This window comes from Manis pentadactyla, chromosome 11 (genome assembly GCF_030020395.1).
Source record: "Manis pentadactyla isolate mManPen7 chromosome 11, mManPen7.hap1, whole genome shotgun sequence".
Lineage (NCBI taxonomy): Eukaryota > Metazoa > Chordata > Mammalia > Pholidota > Manidae > Manis > Manis pentadactyla.
In genome coordinates, this window is record NC_080029.1 from 30,927,356 (window position 1) to 30,946,103 (window position 18,748).

The 18,748-nt window shown below is 43.4% G+C and overlaps 1 protein-coding gene across 3 annotated transcripts in view; it reads left to right on the forward strand.

Moving 5' to 3' along the window:
• MAP3K9 (mitogen-activated protein kinase kinase kinase 9) overlaps positions 1 to 18,748 on the forward strand; it is a 77,449-nt gene that overhangs the window by 39,060 nt on the left and 19,641 nt on the right. For 2 of the 3 annotated variants that reach the window (XM_036913331.2, XM_036913332.2), the window contains exons 3-7: positions 2,202 to 2,382; positions 10,865 to 11,013; positions 11,916 to 12,091; positions 15,709 to 15,949; positions 17,518 to 17,640. In XM_036913331.2, the coding sequence (XP_036769226.2) occupies positions 2,202 to 2,382; positions 10,865 to 11,013; positions 11,916 to 12,091; positions 15,709 to 15,949; positions 17,518 to 17,640 (870 nt within the window). Of the gene's footprint in view, positions 1 to 2,201; positions 2,383 to 10,864; positions 11,014 to 11,915; positions 12,092 to 15,708; positions 15,950 to 17,517; positions 17,785 to 18,748 lie in introns of all 3 variants that reach the window. The other variant, XM_036913330.2, reaches the window with a different exon arrangement.

Genomic DNA, 18,748 nt, shown 5'->3' on the forward strand with positions numbered 1-18,748 from the left:
ACAGGTAGGGCCAGAACTAATTTGCATTTTTTCCACTGTTTACCTAGATAGAGTGGCTGGACTGAACTGAGTCAACCTTCTTCTAGGTGTTATTCTGCCTTCAGTGGATTCCTTTCCCCACCCTCCCCATTTGGACTTGAATGGCAGGGGTGGGGAGAGAATCTGTCTAACTTCCTCTGAAGTCCAGTATACTACAGAGCTCTGAATCTGGGTGGTTCAGCATCTGGTCCACAAGAGGCTGTGCTTGTAGAGAGCCTTTTTGGAACTATCTCACTCTTGAAAATGGAGGCTTGGCTTCCACATCTCCAAGGAGCTCGATGGCTCCCCACTCAGGCAGCTCCCTGGAATAGCTTACAGCACTTCAGTCAATTAGCAGTTTTGCTCTTTTTAGGGAGACTGGCTCCCACGAGGACACCCTGATCACTAGAACCATTGTGTGGGTGAGGTGGCTGCTTCAGCTGCTGTCCTAGTAAGCCCAGACAGCTCCAACACTACATGCTTTGGTGTTGAAACTTGGGGGACAAGACCCAGAGTATAACTAGTTCAGCACACTTGTTCTTCCTTCCTGGGCCGTCATAAGTCCAGGGAAAGGAAATCCTGGGGCACAATACCTCTAAAAACTGAAATCAGTCAGAGGGAGAAATAAAGTTTAAAATCCATTTATTGCTTACAAACTATGGACTGGGGCCTTCTCTCTTTCCTGCTCCAACAGAAGCAAAACTGGCCCTCCCCCCTCACCTCTCAGTACAGGTAAGCCCTCGGTTGCCCAGGATATGGAGATGACTTCTCTCCACCCCTGAGGAATGATGCAAATGCACTAAAGCCATACTTCTTTCCACCTCTCTACGCCTATTGATATGCAGATGTACTAAAGCCAGGCAAGATATTCTGGAAATATTACAATTTTACCCACAGCCATGTTCACAGAGAGCATCACAGGTGTGAACATGTACATGCCCTTGACTTCCCCAACTTGTCAGCCGGTTCTCAATGGGTGGAGGTGAATGCCTAGACTAAGGGGAAATCTCTGTGCCCAAAAGACATGCTTTCCAAAGAGTTTAAGTAAAGTAACTTGGAGAGGTCCACAGAAACTGTCCAGACACAGTTGAAACTTTGAAAATCCAACATGCACCTCCATTCCTTGTGGTCTGAGAGTGGTTACAGCCCAGGCATGCCCTGGCAGACAGGAAGCGTGAGGATTGCTCCTCAGAAGGGCCAGCTGGGGCCCCACAGCTCTGAGACAGGGACCATGGGCTTAGATAGAGTAGGGTGAGGGCCTCCGTAAAAAGCAAGGCAAGATATTTACAGTCAAAGCAATATAACAATGTAAAGTCCCTATTGAAACTCTGTGTTCAGCATTATGCAAAGTCAAGGTCACACTAATTCTCTAGGATAAAAATACCAGACTAGGAATATAGACATCTTCAGTGAGATCAGTTAAAGGTCAAAGGGCCAGGAGCAACTTGGCCTGGAATGTTTGAGTGTTCTGCAAGGGTATTTCAGTATAACCTGTGACTTCACTGTAAACAGCCCTAGCAAACAGACAACAACCCAGCCCACCTTGAGGGCAGGGCAGGTGGTACAAGTCCACACCCTAAGCCCTCAGTTCCCCCAAATCCTCAACTGCCTATAAATCCCCTAGACAAACGCACCACCCTGGGCTCTCTTGTCCCCTCCTGGCGTAAGCCAGGAGCTATCTGTCTTCTCACTGTATCTCTCAGTAAAAGTCTCCCTGACTCTCCTACCTTGACTGTTTGCTAAGTTCATTCTTTGACTCTGCAAACAAGAACCCTAGCTTCTTTGGTAGGGTGTCATGGGCTGTGTGGTGTAAGGGTTGAGAGAGAAGGCTCTGGAGTCAGGCCCACCTGGGTTTCAGTCCTGGCTTATGAGTTGGGTGACCTTGGAAATTTTATTTAATGGTGCTGTATTTCAGTTTCCTCATCTGTAAAATGGAGATGGTGATAGTATCCACCTCATAGGATGGTTGTGAGGGTCAAAGGTAATGCCTATAAGAGACCTGGCATATAAATGGATTCATCGTGGGTGTATGATACCAAGTGATGACTCCCACCTTCAGTCCATGGATGCTGCCCAGTGGAGCCTGACAGAGAGGACAAGAGAGTCAGGAGGTCTCTGTACTGGGTGGTTTCCCTCTGATTAATGCAGACTCTGGTTTCTTCTGTATTTCTTCCCTTGCCCAGTATTGATCCTCCAGAAGGTGGAGAATGGAGACCTGAGCAACAAGATCCTGAAGATCACTGATTTTGGCCTGGCTCGGGAATGGCATCGAACTACCAAGATGAGTGCAGCAGGGACGTATGCCTGGATGGCCCCTGAGGTCATTCGTGCCTCCATGTTTTCCAAAGGCAGTGACGTGTGGAGGTAAGGTCCAGAGGTTCAGAGTCAGTGTTCCCCAGGCCCATTTTGGCTACACACATGCCTCAGGACTTGGAGAGTTGAGGTTGCCTAGAATCCCAGGTACCCCAAGTAGGTCTAAGTGACCCCCTTCAGAGCAATCTACACTAATTTATAGATTGCCAAGGGACTGTTTCGGTGCCTTCATCTACCCAGAATCCCTCCAGTGCTATGGCCAGCACCACCTCTGTGCAGGCCCCTTTGTGTTGGTGGATGCTCCCAGGGAAGACCAGTAGACTGCAGGGACAGTGTGTACTCCCAGCTCTAACTGTAGGTGGTGAGGGCACCCAGTCACTCCTGGGAACCTTCTCCAGGGTCTCCCTGCCTTCCTTAGCAACCATGGCTGCTACTGCTGGACTTTTCCTCATTGTAAGCTCTTCAGCTGATGAGTGTTCTTTAAGCTGTCTCTTTTTTCTTGATGGGTTGCAAATTATCCTTTCTAGTTATCCAGTTAACCTTCTAGTCAAGGCTCTATCTGCTGAACACTGACATAGAAATGGGAAAAGGTGAATCCCAAACATGTACCCAGAACTGCAGGGTCACAGATCAGACCAACCATTCCCCTAGGAAATGTCAGCCTAGGAGGTCACAAGGACATAGACCTAAAGTCTTGTCATCTGATGGGCAGGGAACATCTACAGAGTATGCATCCTCATGGCTGTGTGACAGTAACACCATCTTAGTGTACAAAACAAAGGACTGTAGGTACTCATTGTGCTTTAGTCTGTGAAGTTATTGCCTCCTGATGTGCTGTAAAGTGAACTTGTGTATGTGTATGTTTGTGTGTATGTATTTTATATAATAGCTTTATTGAGATTTAGTCACATATAAAGTTCACTCTTTAAAATGTATGTCAATGGTTTTTAGTAAATTTACAAAGTTTTATACCAGTAACCACTGTTGTTAGTTTCCTAGGGCTGCTGTTACAAATTACCACAAACCTGGTGGCTTAAAAAGAAGTTTATAGTCTGGAGGCTAGACATCTGAAACTGGTGTCAGCAGGGCCATACTGCCTCCAGAGATTCTAGGGGAAATTCTGTTCCAAATAAGGATTCTGGATATTAGGACATGGACATATCTTTTAGGACCACCTTTCAACCCACTATAACTGCTATCTATTTCCGGAAAGTTTTTATCACCCAAAAAAGAAACCCATACCTATTAGCAGTTACTTCACAATCCCCCAACCCCAACCCCCAGCAACTACTAATTTACTTTCTATCTCTGAATTTGCCTATTCTGGACATTTCATATAAATGGAATCATGCAGTATGTGGTCTTTTGTTACTGGCTTCTTTCATTTAACATAATATTCTTAAGCTTCATTCATGTTGTAGCTTATGCCAGAACTTCATTCCTTTTTATAGCTGAATAATATTCCATTATATGGATATACCACAATGTGTTTATCTATTTATCAACTGATAGATAGTTGGATTGTTTCCACTTTTGGTTATTATGAACAATGCTCTATGAACTTTTGTGTGGACATGTATTTTTTAATTCTCTTGAATATATACCTAGGAGTAGAATTGCTCAGTCATGTAGTAATTCTATGTTTAACTTTTTGAAGAACTGCCAAACTTTTTTTTTACCATAGCTGCCCCATTTTACATTCCCATTAGCAATTTATGAGTATTCGAATACCTCCATATTCTCTTAACATTTGTTATTATCTTTCTAGTTTATTATAAACATCCTAGTAGATAGGAAGTAGTAAGTCATTCTAATTCTGATTTGTATTTCCCCAAAGACTACTGGTGCTGAGTGTTTTTTCATGTACTTACTAGCCATTTGTTTATCTTCTCTGGAGAAATGTATTTAAATATGGTGCCAATTTTAAAATTGGGTCTGTCTTTTTATTTTTAAGTTGTTAAAGAGTTCTTTATATATTCTTGATACAAGTCATTTATCAGATACATGATTTCCAAATATTTTCTCCCATTCTGTGGGTTTATTTTTACTTTCTTGATCTTATCCTTTGAAACTCAAGTGTTTTTAGATTTTGATTAAGTCCAATTATCTGTATTTTCTGTGATTGCTTATGCTTTTGGTTTCATATCTAAGAAACCACTGCCCAATTCAAGGTTACAAATATTTACACCTGTGTTTTCTTCTAGGAGTTTTATAATCTTAGTTCTTACATCTAGGTCTCTGTTCCATTTTGACTTAATTTTTGTGTGTGATGTGAGATGGGGTCCAATTTCATTCTTTTGCACATGGCTGTCTAGTCCCAGCACCATTTGTTGAAAAGACTTTCCTTTCTTTAACTGTCTTGTCACCCTTGTCAAAAATCAGTTTGCCACAAATCCTCAGATTTATTTCTGGACTCAAGAGTTTTACTCTATTCTATATGTCTTCCCTTATGGCATTACCATGCTGTTTTAATTACTGTAGCTTTGTGCTAAGTTTATTTTTTAATTGAGGTACATATAATAAAATGCACAAATCTTAGTGTACAGCTCAATGAATATTGATGTTTGTATCCACTCATGTAACAATCACCCAGATCAAGATACCAAACATTCTCGCTAATTAGTTTTTTATCTTTCACTTCTATCACCCATGCCTGTGCTTTGTAGTCAGTTTTGAAATGAGGAAGTGTGAGTCCTCCAACTTTGTTCTTCGTTTTCAAGATCGTTTTACCACTCTGGGTTCCTTGCACTTACATATGAATTTTAGAAAAGTTTTATCAATTTCTACAAAACAGGCAGCTGGAATTTAGATAGGGATTGTATTAAATCTGTAGATCACTTTAGGGAATATTGCCATCTTAAAAACATTAAGTCTTCCTGTCCACAAACATGGGATATGTTTGTGTTTATTTAGGTCTCCTTTAATTTCTTTCAGTGATATTTTGTAGCTTCTGTATACTGCTTCTTATTTAACCACGCATTAACTGCAGGGTGAAGTATTTATTTTGGAGAAGAGAGTTTTCCTTTCCCTAAAATACCTGACCAGATCTCATTAGGTTGAACTATATACTAATATTCAACCATTTTGTCCTACAAAAACAGTAATTTCATATGCTTCAACCTAACACCTTCATTGCCTAACCATAAGCTAATGAGATTAGTCAATATATTACTTAAACCAAACTGCTGTTACAAAAGACCTACAGACCAGTGGCTTAACTAAGGTAGAAATGGATTTCTTTTTCAGAGAGTAGTCTAGTCAATCCAGGCCATGGAGTAGCTATGCCCCATAAGATCATTCAGAAACCCAGATTCTTTTGGGGTCTCTCAGAACATTGGTCTTGTCTGAATGGTTACATCTAAGTGACTGTTACTTTTCTATTGTATTCTGCAGAAAAGTGAAAAGAGTTTTCTGTGGCAAAAAGCTTGTCTTTAATTAGATGACCCAGGAGTCTGCGTATCTCCTCTGTGCACAGCCCATTGCCTGCTCTTTAGAATGTGGGCACACTGACTCTAAAGGAGGCAAACAAATGTCCGCTCTAGTTGGACAACCATGTGCCCAGCTAGAATTCTTTTTTTTTTTTTTTACATTAAAGTATCATTGATATACAATCTTACGAAGGTTTCACATGAGCAGCCTTGTGGTAAAATTCTTACTGTGGAGGGAGGGGAGAATGGAATTGGCGGCAGCCAGCCACCTGCCACTCTCAGCTTGATCTTTCCTTTCTTCATGGGAAGCTGTGACTTTTCAGTAACAGGATTGGTTTTTACTTCTGTAGTCCCACTAGGCTTCTTCTTCCAGGCTGACCGTGAAATCGTTCTGGGTTTACTGTCATATTCTCCAAAGGTTTTGCTGCCATAATGATTTGGAGTTGTCTCAGGTATCCAGGCACAATCTTAGTGGGAAAGGAAAGCCCAGATGCCTAAGGCAGGGTCTGCTCATGACAGAAATGGCCAGCAAGGAAGGGCAAGGCTACTGTAGGGTTTGTCCATCATGAAAAGAACAAGGCAGGACTTTCAACTTTTATGCAAAATGTCCTTGTTCCAGGACTAACCTCTGGGTCTTGCCCTTCAACCGCAGATATTCAAAGCAGGTTTGTGGAGCCTCTGGTAAGAACCATCTGATGGACTTATTCTACTCGCAGAGGAGACTAGCTTGGAGGTAAACTCCAAATCAGCAGCACTTTGGTCAAGGAATCTGGAAATGGTCTGCTCTGCTCTGCCACTGGGTCTCTAGTTTACAATGGTACCCACCACTTAACGCCTCCTGACTCAGCTTGACTGATGAATATGGTTTACAAACAATTCACCCTGCTCCTTTCCAGCTTTCTTAGGTTCCATTTTATAGCATTTCCTACTAGGACAGAATTTATTGGAATCCATTAAATGGGCCTTTAGTCTCTCCCTCCTCAAAGTACTCACCCAGTGGCTCCAATGATCTCATACTGTTACCAGAGGAAAACACATGTCCATTGCTCTGTGTACAGTACACACACACTCGAAATAGTATTTACCATCTACACATGCTTAAGGGCTAGGCTCTATGCTAAGTGTTGTGTATTTTTTATCTCACTTATTCCTTACAAGAATCCCCAACAGTAGACATTATTATTTTCATTTTACAGATGAAGTAACTGAGGCTTAGATGATTTAAGTCATGTGCTTAAGTTCACCAGGTGGTAGAAGTAAAGCAGTGATTAGAACTAGGTATCTGTACCTCTTGAAGCTCTGTGCTTATAGCCATGTCACTGTCTGTGTCCTTGTGTTCCTGCCATGTTGGGCAGCCTCTTCCAGGATGATCAGCCTGCCATTGCCTGGAACCCAGCAGGATGTCCCAGACAGGGCCAGATTATGCCATGGAACAGAGCTGGTTCCCAAATTGACTTGTAATTTAGTTACTTATTCATGAAATGTTTGTTGAATACTTATTGTGTGTCAGGTCCTGGACTGAGCTTAAGTTCAGCCCTTACCCATCTACCCCACGTCATGCAGGGCCTAGTGCCTCTGGGCCTCTGCTCTTGCTGGGTGCCCAGGGCCAGCTGAGTTTGTCTCAACCGCTCTTTGAGTGTAATTCTCTGGGCCTCTCCCACATGCCGTGAGGGAGGGTAAGATGATAATAGCTCAGATCGTCAATGGCCTAAATCTCTTAATCCACTTGGAATTCGGACCACCTCAAGTAGAGTAATTGACAAAATCTTTCCCTTTGGCTGTGCTGTGCAGGGAGAGCGGTGGTTACAGCCAGACACCACTGTCCGACGGTTACTTCCTGCCTGTTGTATGTGGGATGAGATGGTGGAAGCACTTGGTTAATCTTGAGTTTTTAAAATTACAGAAGCAAAACACATTCCTTATAGAAGAAAATGAGAAGATATGGATAAATAAACAAAAAAAAAAAGGGAAAAGAAAATCATCCATAACCTATTTCTAAAGATAACTTATGCTAACACTTTGGTTCATTTATACCTTGTCAGATGCTCCTCCACTCATCCCTTAAAATGGGATCATTCTGTTTCATAAGCTGCTTTTTGAATATAATACAGCATGAGCATATTGCCATGTCAATAAGCATTTATTATGCCAATAAATATATTAATGTATATTACATATGTATGTAATAATATATCATCATTTCAATTGAGGCCCAATTAATAACCACAACAAGAATGTTATTTATAGCTACAGAGTGCTTTCACATATTGTAGTTCAGTTGCCTTTGCCAAATCCTGTTAAACAGTGTGGTTCCTGGAATGCCATCCACTTTCCCTCACTTTGAAAAAAATAAAACACCTCTGGAGGCTGTTAATTATTGACACAGGGTACATACCTGAGGGCTTGGTGTTAGGCCATGAGGACTCTTGGGAAATCCCCGGCAGCACTGTGGGAGCTGGGGTTCCCCATGCGGGGAGGGACTCCGAGGCAGAGTTTTAGCCAAGCTGGTACTTCCAGGCTGCTTGTAAATGGTCTTGAAAGGACCTCAACCCTTGGAGGGCAACCAAGTAGGTAAACCTGAGGTAAATCACGTGGCCTTCTACTGCCCTCCTCTCCCTGGGACTCAGACCATCTGACGTGTGTTTCTCCAGCTCCCTTCTTGTATCCTGTTTCTTGCCAAAGGAATGCCAAGGCTTCATGCATGTCACCCACATTCTGTTACAAAAACAAAGAGGACATTGGCAGTAGAAGACCTTGGCGGAGGCAGTCATTCCCAGAGAGGCTTCTTCCCTAGATGCTGGTCTCCATCAGCAAGTCTCTCACCCGACACTGGGCTCTCCCTAGTCTCCCTTGCAGAATTATTCTGTGAGGTACAGATTTTCTTCACTGTACAGATGAAGAAACTGAGGTGTAGAGAGGTGGATCATATCATACAGCTTTAAGTGGTAAAGCAGGCATTTGGCTCAAGTCTGTAGACCTTTCTTGAGCAGCAGCTCTCCCATTTCTCTTAGCTATAGAGCCCTTCAAGTAGAATGGAATGCAGATGAATAAAGAAACAAGCCAGGGAAGAGCAGAGCTGCCTTCTTAAAGCTGGGAGGGGTGGGGTCCCTGGCTCCTCTGTCTTCCAGGCAGCCTGAGACATCTCCATGGGTCTTCCATGGGTCTTCCAGGGCTCAGTGTGAAAACCATCGCAGAGGGGATGTGAGGACACAGACAGGACACATTTGGGTCTTTGAAACACTCTGTCTGTCCAGGTAGTTTTTGGCCAATCGTCTTTGCCTGGATGGAAGAATGTGTTCTTTGGGACCTTGGGTTTTTGTTCCCTAGGGTGGATGGGGGCCTTAATGCCGAGAGCAGGCCGCTGAAGGTGAGAGTCACTCTGACCTGGAATCTAGTCAGCAGTGCTGACAACTCAGGGAGGCCACCTGGTAGAAGCTGCCTGTCTTGACCACTGCCTGGATGAGTCACTTCAAAGGTGTGAAAATGATATTTGGGGATTACTCTTGGGTAGCCAGTGCAGCCTGCAGCAGTACCATCTGACCACACACTCTTCCTCATGCCCACCCACCAACCCATTCACCGCATGGGTGCCTACTCTGCACCAGAGCTTGGGCAAGGCCTTGAGAATGCAGACATTGAAAGCTATTCCTGCCCTTTAGGAGCCTATAGGTTGGGAAACAAACAACTACAGGGCATGGCGCCCCAGGAAGGGTGGAGTAACACCTGGGGGCATTGGGGAAGGCTTTCTAAAGTGTCTAGCATTGTACGCATGAGCCTCAGACTAAAATCCAACTCCTTGTCGAGACAAGACCTGCAACTGTCTACCAGGCTCTTTCTTCCCTGTTAAGATATGTGAAGAAAATGATAGTATTTGGAGGCCTCACTGGAGAAAGCCATTGTCCGAGGAGGCCAGCCAGGCCACTCTGAGGTCCCATCTGCAGGGATCCTCTGAGATGCCCTGGCACCCCAGGTGGTGCATTGTTCTTCTGTCGGTCCACACTATGCCATTTGGGGTTCTTTGAGGATGGCCATGCCTTTATACATGCCGATCCTTGTCCCTGGACCACTGGCTCCTTCTTCACTTAGCAGTCAAGGTCTAGCTCAAGGGCTAGGGATTCCTACCCCATCTTGGGCTTAGCACTCTGTATATACAAGGTACCATGATAAAATAGATACTGGGCATATTAATTTTAAATTAACATGACTTTTTGTTGGTTGTAAACTACTGATGAGTATTACAAAAAACTTGAGGGTTGTGTTGAAAATATAGGGAGAGCCACTGTTCCAGCTGTTCCTGGCCTTACAGTTGCCGGTACTGCCCTATTCCTGGAAGGACTGAATGCTACATAATATTGCCTGGTTCTAATTGTGATTTCATAGAATTATTCTGCTAAGCTCTGTGCTCCCCTGTGCTCACACGATGTGTTAAATTTTTCGTGTGGACTTGAGAGATAAGGATGGAGCTCTGAAGTCCTCAGAGCTGACACACTGCTCCGCTCTGCTGATGCTGGTCACCCTTGTGAAACATTCCCCTTTGAACTGGGCAGATCTGTTAGGGGCTCACTCACACTGATCAGGGGTAGCAATCTGTTTAACCTAGTGGACGTTTAAAGACATCTTTTACAGGAACAAAATCTATTTATTTTGGGTGGTCAACTCTCTTTCCTAAAGCTAAAAAAACCTGACTAAAGTTGACATTTTTTTTAAACAGAAAAAAATGTATTCTTAAGAGGCTGCCTCTTCTCCCAGTTTATTCCATTAACACTAATAACAACAAAGTAGCTGTGGCTGTTGAGCACTGATTTCAATACTTGAGTAGCTCATTTAATTTCATGACAGCCTTAGGAGACTCGTGGTGTTATTTGCACTTCACAGTTGAGGAATTTGAAGAACAGGACTTTGAAACCAGGTAAGCCTGACTCCAGAATTTTTGCTTTTAGCTAGTAGGCCATAGCCTCCTTTTTATATTACACTGGTGCATTGGTTTCATTAGTCTCCCTGTGTGTCAGACAAAATGTGGGATGCTCAGAAAAGCCTCATGAGCTACTCCAGTGGGGTTGCACCTGTGCTTTATTACGTGATTTCTGTCTCCTCTCCCTCCTTAGCTATGGGGTCCTGCTTTGGGAGCTGCTGACTGGTGAGGTGCCCTTCCGAGGAATCGATGGCTTAGCAGTTGCTTACGGTGTGGCCATGAACAAGCTTGCTCTTCCCATTCCTTCCACATGCCCAGAACCTTTTGCCAAACTTATGGAAGGTAAGTGACCCCTGGCTGGAGGAAAAGGGGAGTCAGTTTACCTTCCTATCAGCGCTTGATAGATTTTGGCCATTCTGCAGGAGCAGTTACTAAAGGAGGAGATGAAGTATTAGTCACTCAAGGAGGGTGAGTGATTGGAAGAGTTACTTCAAGATGCTACACTGAGGTCACAGATATCCCTTCTGTCCACCTCCAGTGACTAGACTATAGGACTTAGTAACTAAAGCCTGCTATCCAGTACTTCAGTATATTTTTATTTAATATAAAATAAGGTATAGCAGCTTTTATTTTAGGACCTCTGGGGGTCATACATAGAGAAATGGAGACTGGGAAGAAAAGATCTCTAAAAGTCATCTAATCAGACCCTATAATTGTGTAAGTGAGAAATCAAAGCTGTGAGTGGTGAAGTGGGTGGGTGGCTCCTGCCTTTGTTAGCGTCTGACCTGAGAACTCGCTTTTCTAGCCTCCCACTCCAGTACTTTTTATCCGTGCCTTCTTATCCCCTTGAGGTGGGGAAAGGTGGCTCACTTATTTATGGGAAATTGAGGCCCAAGGTGTAGTATCCCCTATCAGGACTGGAATCGTGTAGTAATGTGATAAATCGTGGTAGTCATACTTCACAAAAGAAAGCTCTTTGGGCTTGCTTTTCTTCTACTAAATCAGCAGTCAGAATTGGATGGGCCCAAACTGCTGCATTTTCTTTCCAAATTCACTCTTTGTGATTGTGATAAATCATATTTTACTTTACTTCCTGAGCCCTGTTTGGGGTTGCCTAAGTCCCATCTCTTTCTAGAAGGAGAAGTGATAGGTAGTTTTCAGGTAAGTGAAGTCATGTAATATCCTAAGTCTTACATTTGTGTCTGCCTATTCATGCTTTTTGTCTATTCACATGTTCCATATAGATTGCTGGAATCCCGACCCTCATTCACGACCATCTTTCACAAACATCCTGGACCAGCTAACTACCATAGAGGAGTCTGGTTTCTTTGAAATGCCCAAGGACTCCTTCCACTGCCTGCAGGATGACTGGAAACATGAGATTCAGGAGATGTTTGACCAACTCAGGGCTAAAGAAAAGGTAAGAGAAAACAAAGAAAAAGACATGCATTGAATCAGGGCAGCTCTTTCCTTCCCAGCTTTACATAGAGAGAGTTCTCCAGGCCTTAGGTGTGGCCTGAAATGGTACAGACTTCTTCTTTCTTTCTGGGATGTGGCAGGAATAAGTAGGAGTCCAAAGCTCTCTTTACAGAGTATCTACTTAATTATTCAAACTGGATGAAGAGCACCACTGGGCAAGTACCAGTGGGGTGTCTCACCCACCCGCTAAAATACGAGGTCTAGAAATGTTCCTTGGTTCTGCAGTGGACTTCAAGAGGGCAGTTAACTTGATACAGAGATACTTCAACACTGAGAACACTTAATCAGACCTTCCTTCTGATATTTTTTGGCGTTAGAATCAGAAACAGCATATGGGCTAAAAATACTGTGGTTCTGAAATTGTTAGGCATTTCTCATATTTTTATGGAAAAGGCTCCAAACTGACTGGGGAGTTGAGAGACTCACTGCTTCCTAGGGAGCCGCCTTTTTACTTTGTTGGCCATTCCCTGCGCAGCTCCTCTCTGCATCCTTAGTGTCTAGGTGGCAGTTGGTGTCTGCACAGGTGGAGCTGATCATGGGTCCTTATGTCACTTAGGCTGCAGGGGCCTGGCCAAATCAGAGGTTACAGCTAGGGGCACAAGGGATGTCCACATAAAGACTTGATTAATTTCTTTTTTCCCTGCTTGCTCTGCACCCTGGGAATTTGGGAAGCGATATAATACTACTAGCTAAAATTGTGTATGTCTTGAGGATTTAATAATATGGGTAATTGTTGAACCACTGTGTTATGTATTTGAAACCAACATAAGATTGTATATCAATGATACTTTAATCTAAAAAAATGTATATGTCTTTTTGGCTTCCCAGTTGTCTCACCTTGAAAAGTCTCGTGACGACATGACCTTTATTCCTTTTGTTCAGGAGTCTTAGAGCCCCTGCCACCAGAATGTAAGGCAGGTGTTACTGTCTTTCTTATCTCAGAGCTGAGGGTCAATGACTTGTGTAAAGTCACACGGACTATCATCTTTCCAACATCATTGCTGTTTCCCAAAACAAACGACTTAAAAAATAATTTCTGGAGCTGATTTGAAGAGATTAAACTCTTTTTATGCAATGTAGTGATTCTAACTAACCCCTGAACTATTTGACAAATTAGTGCACATTCTTCAGGAGAATGGAGTGAGCTTAGGATGCATCTTTAGGGACCTGAGATGGGGAGAGTGGGTGGGACTGTGTCGACCATGGAGCAGGATTCGAAGAGACTGCTTCTATTGCTAATGCTCTTCCAGCTAGAGGAACCCCAGAGTTGCTGGCCTTTTTTAGATAGCTCAGTTACTGACTTCTCTATATCTTTCTTTTGATTGAAGACATTATAAGGGATTTTGTCCATTAAGAAGTTACTAGGAAATGTCAAACCCATTCTCATAATAGCTAACATTTGTAGAGCATGTACTATGTGCCATGCTCTATTACTCTATTATAAGTAATTTATATGAATTCTCATGTAATCCTACATAAACTAGTAATTGTCTTCTCTAATACAGTCCTGTGATGTTGATGCTTTTAAGTACCAACCATATTATATTATATCTGATGCCCATAGTAATTTGCCGGAGGCCACAATTCAGGCATTTTGTTCCAGAGTCCTTGCTCTTAATCCCTGTGCTACGATGTCTATCATAAGGTTCATAGTTGGGATGGATCATGAACTTTCTCTCAAAAGAAAGTCCTCTTAAATCATTGCTTGTGGAAGATATGATTTGCACACTATGAAGATGATCCCCAGATAGGTATTTCACAAGAAGGGGATTGCCAGGTATGTGGTGCCATAGGTGAGTAGCCCATAAATATCCTGGTTTCCCATATGATTCAGCTCAGGCTTCAGAGTGGCTCAGCCTGCTGCTTCTGTATTGTGATGGTGGATTGGTCTCTGGGCTGGGGTTCAAGTTCCCTGGAAGGACGGGGCTTAGACTCAAACCATCCTCTAGACAAGAGCATGCAGGAGAGGAGGACTTAAACTAAAATTAGCTTGAACTTTTCAACTTCCCCATTTAGCAGCAAGATCAACCAACCAAGCATAATTTTTCTGACTCTTTCATGTGTTTTTGTTCTCCTGGTGTGAAAACAAAGTAGTGGGACAAAGTTGCCAAGGATTTGGAGGGTATACAACCAGTGATCGGTTTGGAGTTTATTTCCTCTAAGAAGGAGTTCAAAAGTTCACTCTTGGGCACCTATGATTAAACTATGTTCCCATAAAGAAGTGCATTAATAAAATTGTCCTCTGTCTCCTTCTTCTTTGTCATTCACTCATTCATTGGCTCAATGGCTATCCAGCAAGTACTGAACACCTGCCATGTGCCAGGTGTCTTATCCTTTTCTTATCTCTCTGCTTTTTATCATTTTTATGGCTATTTTCATTTCTCTTGGGACTGGAGGACAAGTTGAATGAAAAGTTCCTAACATCAGAATATTTCTTTCCGATCTTGTCTCTGTTCTCTCTTCTGCTCTCTACTTCCTGCTCAGCTGCCCTAATATGTGTTGACATACTTCTTTTTGTAGTTCTGTGTTCCCTTTCTACAGTATTTTTAGTCCAGAATTACTTCTTCCAGTGCAGCATTTCATTGTGACTTCCAGCCACAGAAATGTTGCTCTGCTGCTGTACTGAAGAAACTTCCGGTTTTTTTAGACATGCTTCCATCAGGTTATTGATACAAAAGCTTCTTAAGTTTTAGCCCTCCAGCCTGACCCCACGTCAGTCCTAGGTCAGGGTAACCAGTGTTACCAGTTTAGATTCTAGATTTTGAAATTTTGTACACATGCTCTGTTCTCTTTTCTGTTTTCTTTCTCTCCTGTTTCCTAATTCTCTGTCCCCATCCTTCAGCTCAGGAGCTCTGCTGGGTTCATTACAAATTCATGCAGAAAGAAAAAGGGGAAGCAGGGAAGAAGTTCTGCCCACCTAATGTGGCAGTGTCTGGCAAAGACTTCAGAAAATGTTTTCTCTTCTCTTTGCTGTGCTGTCACCATCCTTCCAGAGCAAAGGGTTATCTTCAAGGAAGATGAGAGTTAGCCTCATGCCTCAGTGCACTCACTTACTATGTGAACAAAGACTTAGATGAAATGCTTCGCGTACCTTATGAACAGCCATCCTGAAAATATATTTACTGTTACTTGAATGTTAGGTGATATCAGAGGGTGATTGATTTACAGTGGGCACATTTAAAGCTAGATCATATTAAGTTGGCTGGATTTTAAAAAGATCCTTTATGTAATGGCAAAAATGAAAATAGAACCAAGTCTGTAAAATTCAAATATGTGATCATATTTTTTTCTACCCGTACTCCCATTTTTTCCCAATAACAGGCAATTTTAATAATCAAGGAGCAACTGGGAACTGTCTCCAGGGCTTGGTCTATGGCTTTAGCTACTCTAGTTGTATCTTCAGAATGGCTGTCTGAGCCTGCCTTTCCCCACCCTTCAGGATGGTCAGGCCATGTGCCTGCTAACTGTTGAGCCCGTGGGGACTGGAAGTATGGGGGAATGCCCTCTGGGTTGCCATGAGCACCCACCCTTCTCTCTGATGGTTCCACCCTCCTGCAGGAGCTCCGCACCTGGGAGGAGGAGCTGACGCGGGCCGCACTCCAGCAGAAGAACCAGGAGGAGCTGCTGCGGCGCCGGGAGCAGGAGCTGGCTGAGCGTGAGATCGACATCCTGGAGCGCGAGCTCAACGTCATCATCCACCAGCTGTGCCAGGAGAAGCCCCGGGTGAAGAAACGCAAGGGCAAGTTCAGGAAGAGCCGGCTGAAGCTCAAGGATGGAAACCGCATCAGCCTCCCTTCTGGTCAGTGGCCAGGGACCTGCTTAGAGGCTGGTGGCAGGGTGTGTGAGAGCCAGGGTCTGAGCCTGGAAGCAGGAGACCCAGGTCTCAAAGCAGAGCTAGTTTGAAATGGGCCGTTGTGTTCGGTGGCAAGACTGGCCTGCCGAAAAGCTACCCAACTGCAGGACTGTGGAGTGTGACTAAACACAGAAGACAAGCTGGTGACTCTGGTGGACCTGACAGCAAGCACGGGCCAGGCTGCTAGAAGCAGGGCTGCCCACGTAGGCACAGCTCACTTTAGGCAAATCTGGAGAAGGAAGCATATAATTGGGAAAATTCCAGGGTGTATGTGTGTGAGACAAGGGAACTCTTAGCTCTGCAAAATAACTCATCTCAAGGTTTCTTTAAATAGTCCTGTCTGTGCAGTTGCGATTAGGATTAGTGTATAAGAATTTGATTTACACATAACCTTTTAGTAATATGCTGGCTCAATAAAGGTACACTTGTGGTATGTACAGCCTTGGGGGAAATGCAAAGAAATATAAAACTATAAATTTAAATCTCTGTGGAGTGTAATGTACCATGTGGGGCTGTGCATTCTCAAGTGTGTGCTTAGGTAGATTAAAAGTTCATTGTATTCTGAGTCTTGAGGGCCCCAGGAAGCAATCTTATTGGAAGTGTGAGGAACCAAAGGAAAAGGACCTAATAGGAGCACGAGTGGATTATTTTAAGCACTAGGGTTGTGGCTTAAGTACAGACAAGGGAATTTATTTACTGAAATTTGGTGGGTGTTCATGGGACATGTTTACTGGTTAGGATGTTGCACATTTGGTTCTTCCAGGTGCATGGAGTCTTTAAGCACCTCTTGAACACCTAGCATGGGGCGGCATACTGCATGCTGGGGAAGCAGATAGGAAAGCAACCGTTCCTACCTCCAGGGAGATCAGCCTGGTGGGAGACCTAGGTGCAAACATGCAGCTGTTTATTAAACCTCTGATAGATGAGGAGACTGGTACTTAGGAATTCAGAGCTATAAGTTTTACATTCCTTATGCTCTGCCATAACTGCCTTTGGAATGTGCTAGAATTTGGACCATTAGCTCTGTCTTCCTCACGTTCCTAGATTCCCACCAAGGATTAGATCAGTTCGTATTACTCTGCTGTGCCTACACTTAGCTGGAAACATCAGTCTCCCTGCTTTGGTTGCTTAGAAAAGGGGGCATGTACTACTAAAGGAATATATGGAATGGAGAATTTCAAGTTAGATTTCTTAAAACAGTCAACAAGTCTCATGTTCTTAAAACTGTTCCAAATATGTAATTGGCACACCTGTATACATCACATAGATGGCTTTGTGAAAACTGTCTGATGACTTTCACTCTGATAATGAATTTTCCCACTCCTTATACTGTCGTCTTGCAATCTTTTGGGAAAAAGATGATTCTGAAAAGAGAACATTTCCCAGGTGAACAGGGAACTTCCCAGGAAACAAGGGTCTGTCCCTCAAGCCTTCCAGGAAATATCAGTTTTCTCCTAGGAATTTGATTATGGGAAGATTCTAATGCACACATGTGTCTGTCTTTCCCCAAGCAGATTTCCAGCACAAGTTCACGGTACAGGCCTCCCCCACCATGGATAAAAGGAAGAGTCTCATCCACAGCCGGTCCAGTCCTCCTGCAAGCCCCACCATCATTCCTCGCCTTCGAGCCATCCAGTGTGAGACTGTTTCCCAAATTGTTGGGGCCAGAACACACCAGGGGCACCTGTACCCTGCTCTGTCCAGCCACCGACTGGTCCAGGCTTGCTCCATCCATAACTTCTGCCTCCTCTCCTCGACAATGTGTATATACATGCACATATGTACGCAAACCCTTAGCCCCTCCACCTTGTCTCTCCATTGGCTATACTGACTCCTCAGCCTTTTACTTTTAGTCAAATACCAGCAAAGGAATTTTTGGGTATTGACTGGATCTCTGTTGAATTCCAAAGCGATTTGGACACTGATCTGTGATGTATATACAGATTGGAACCCTGGCCAGGGGACCTTGTGTGCTCTCTGCCATATTTGGGGTACCATTGTGTTTCTTTTGTTCATGCTTCCCAGAGAAGGGTGTTTTCAAAGTTTAAGTTTTAGGGAAACTTCCCAAATACTTTATAGTTGGCCAAATGTGGATCAATTTTATTTTTATTGCAATGTTTATTAAAAAGAATTTACATATACATATACACACATATGTACATATGTGTATGTGTACCTGTGTGTATTAATAAATGAACTAATTTCCCTAATGTAAAGATAGAGTTCATTAAAAAGCCCTGGATTTCTGGCTTTCCTTGAAAAACCAATTCACATCAGTGGATTCCCTTTTCCATGTGGCCACTGATGGAACTGAAGGCAGCTTCTGTATGCACTGTATTCTGCCCCAGTCCCTTCAACTCCCCTTTTTCTGATAACTGGCTCACTTCACTCATTTATGATGTAAGCCTAGTCTCTGAAGCGATTGCGTTTCAATAGTTGCTCTAAGGTATCAGTGTTAGAAGACTGCTCTGTCTCTCTTATCTATTATGTTTCTCTAGGCCTGTTCCTTCCACCTCTGCTCCTACCTCCTGACTTTCTTCTCCATATCTTGAAATCATTTTCTGCTTTCCAGAACTCATACCAAAATTTCTGCGCTTTCACGTCTTCCTTTCCCCTTCCCTTTTCTCTCTGCCATCTACCTCCTCACCGACCCACCCCCAATCCAGTTCCACCCAACAGAAGTTCCTTAAGTCAGATCTTTTTGGAACTCTGCTGTCTGGCTGGCCTGAGCTCCAGCTTTACACT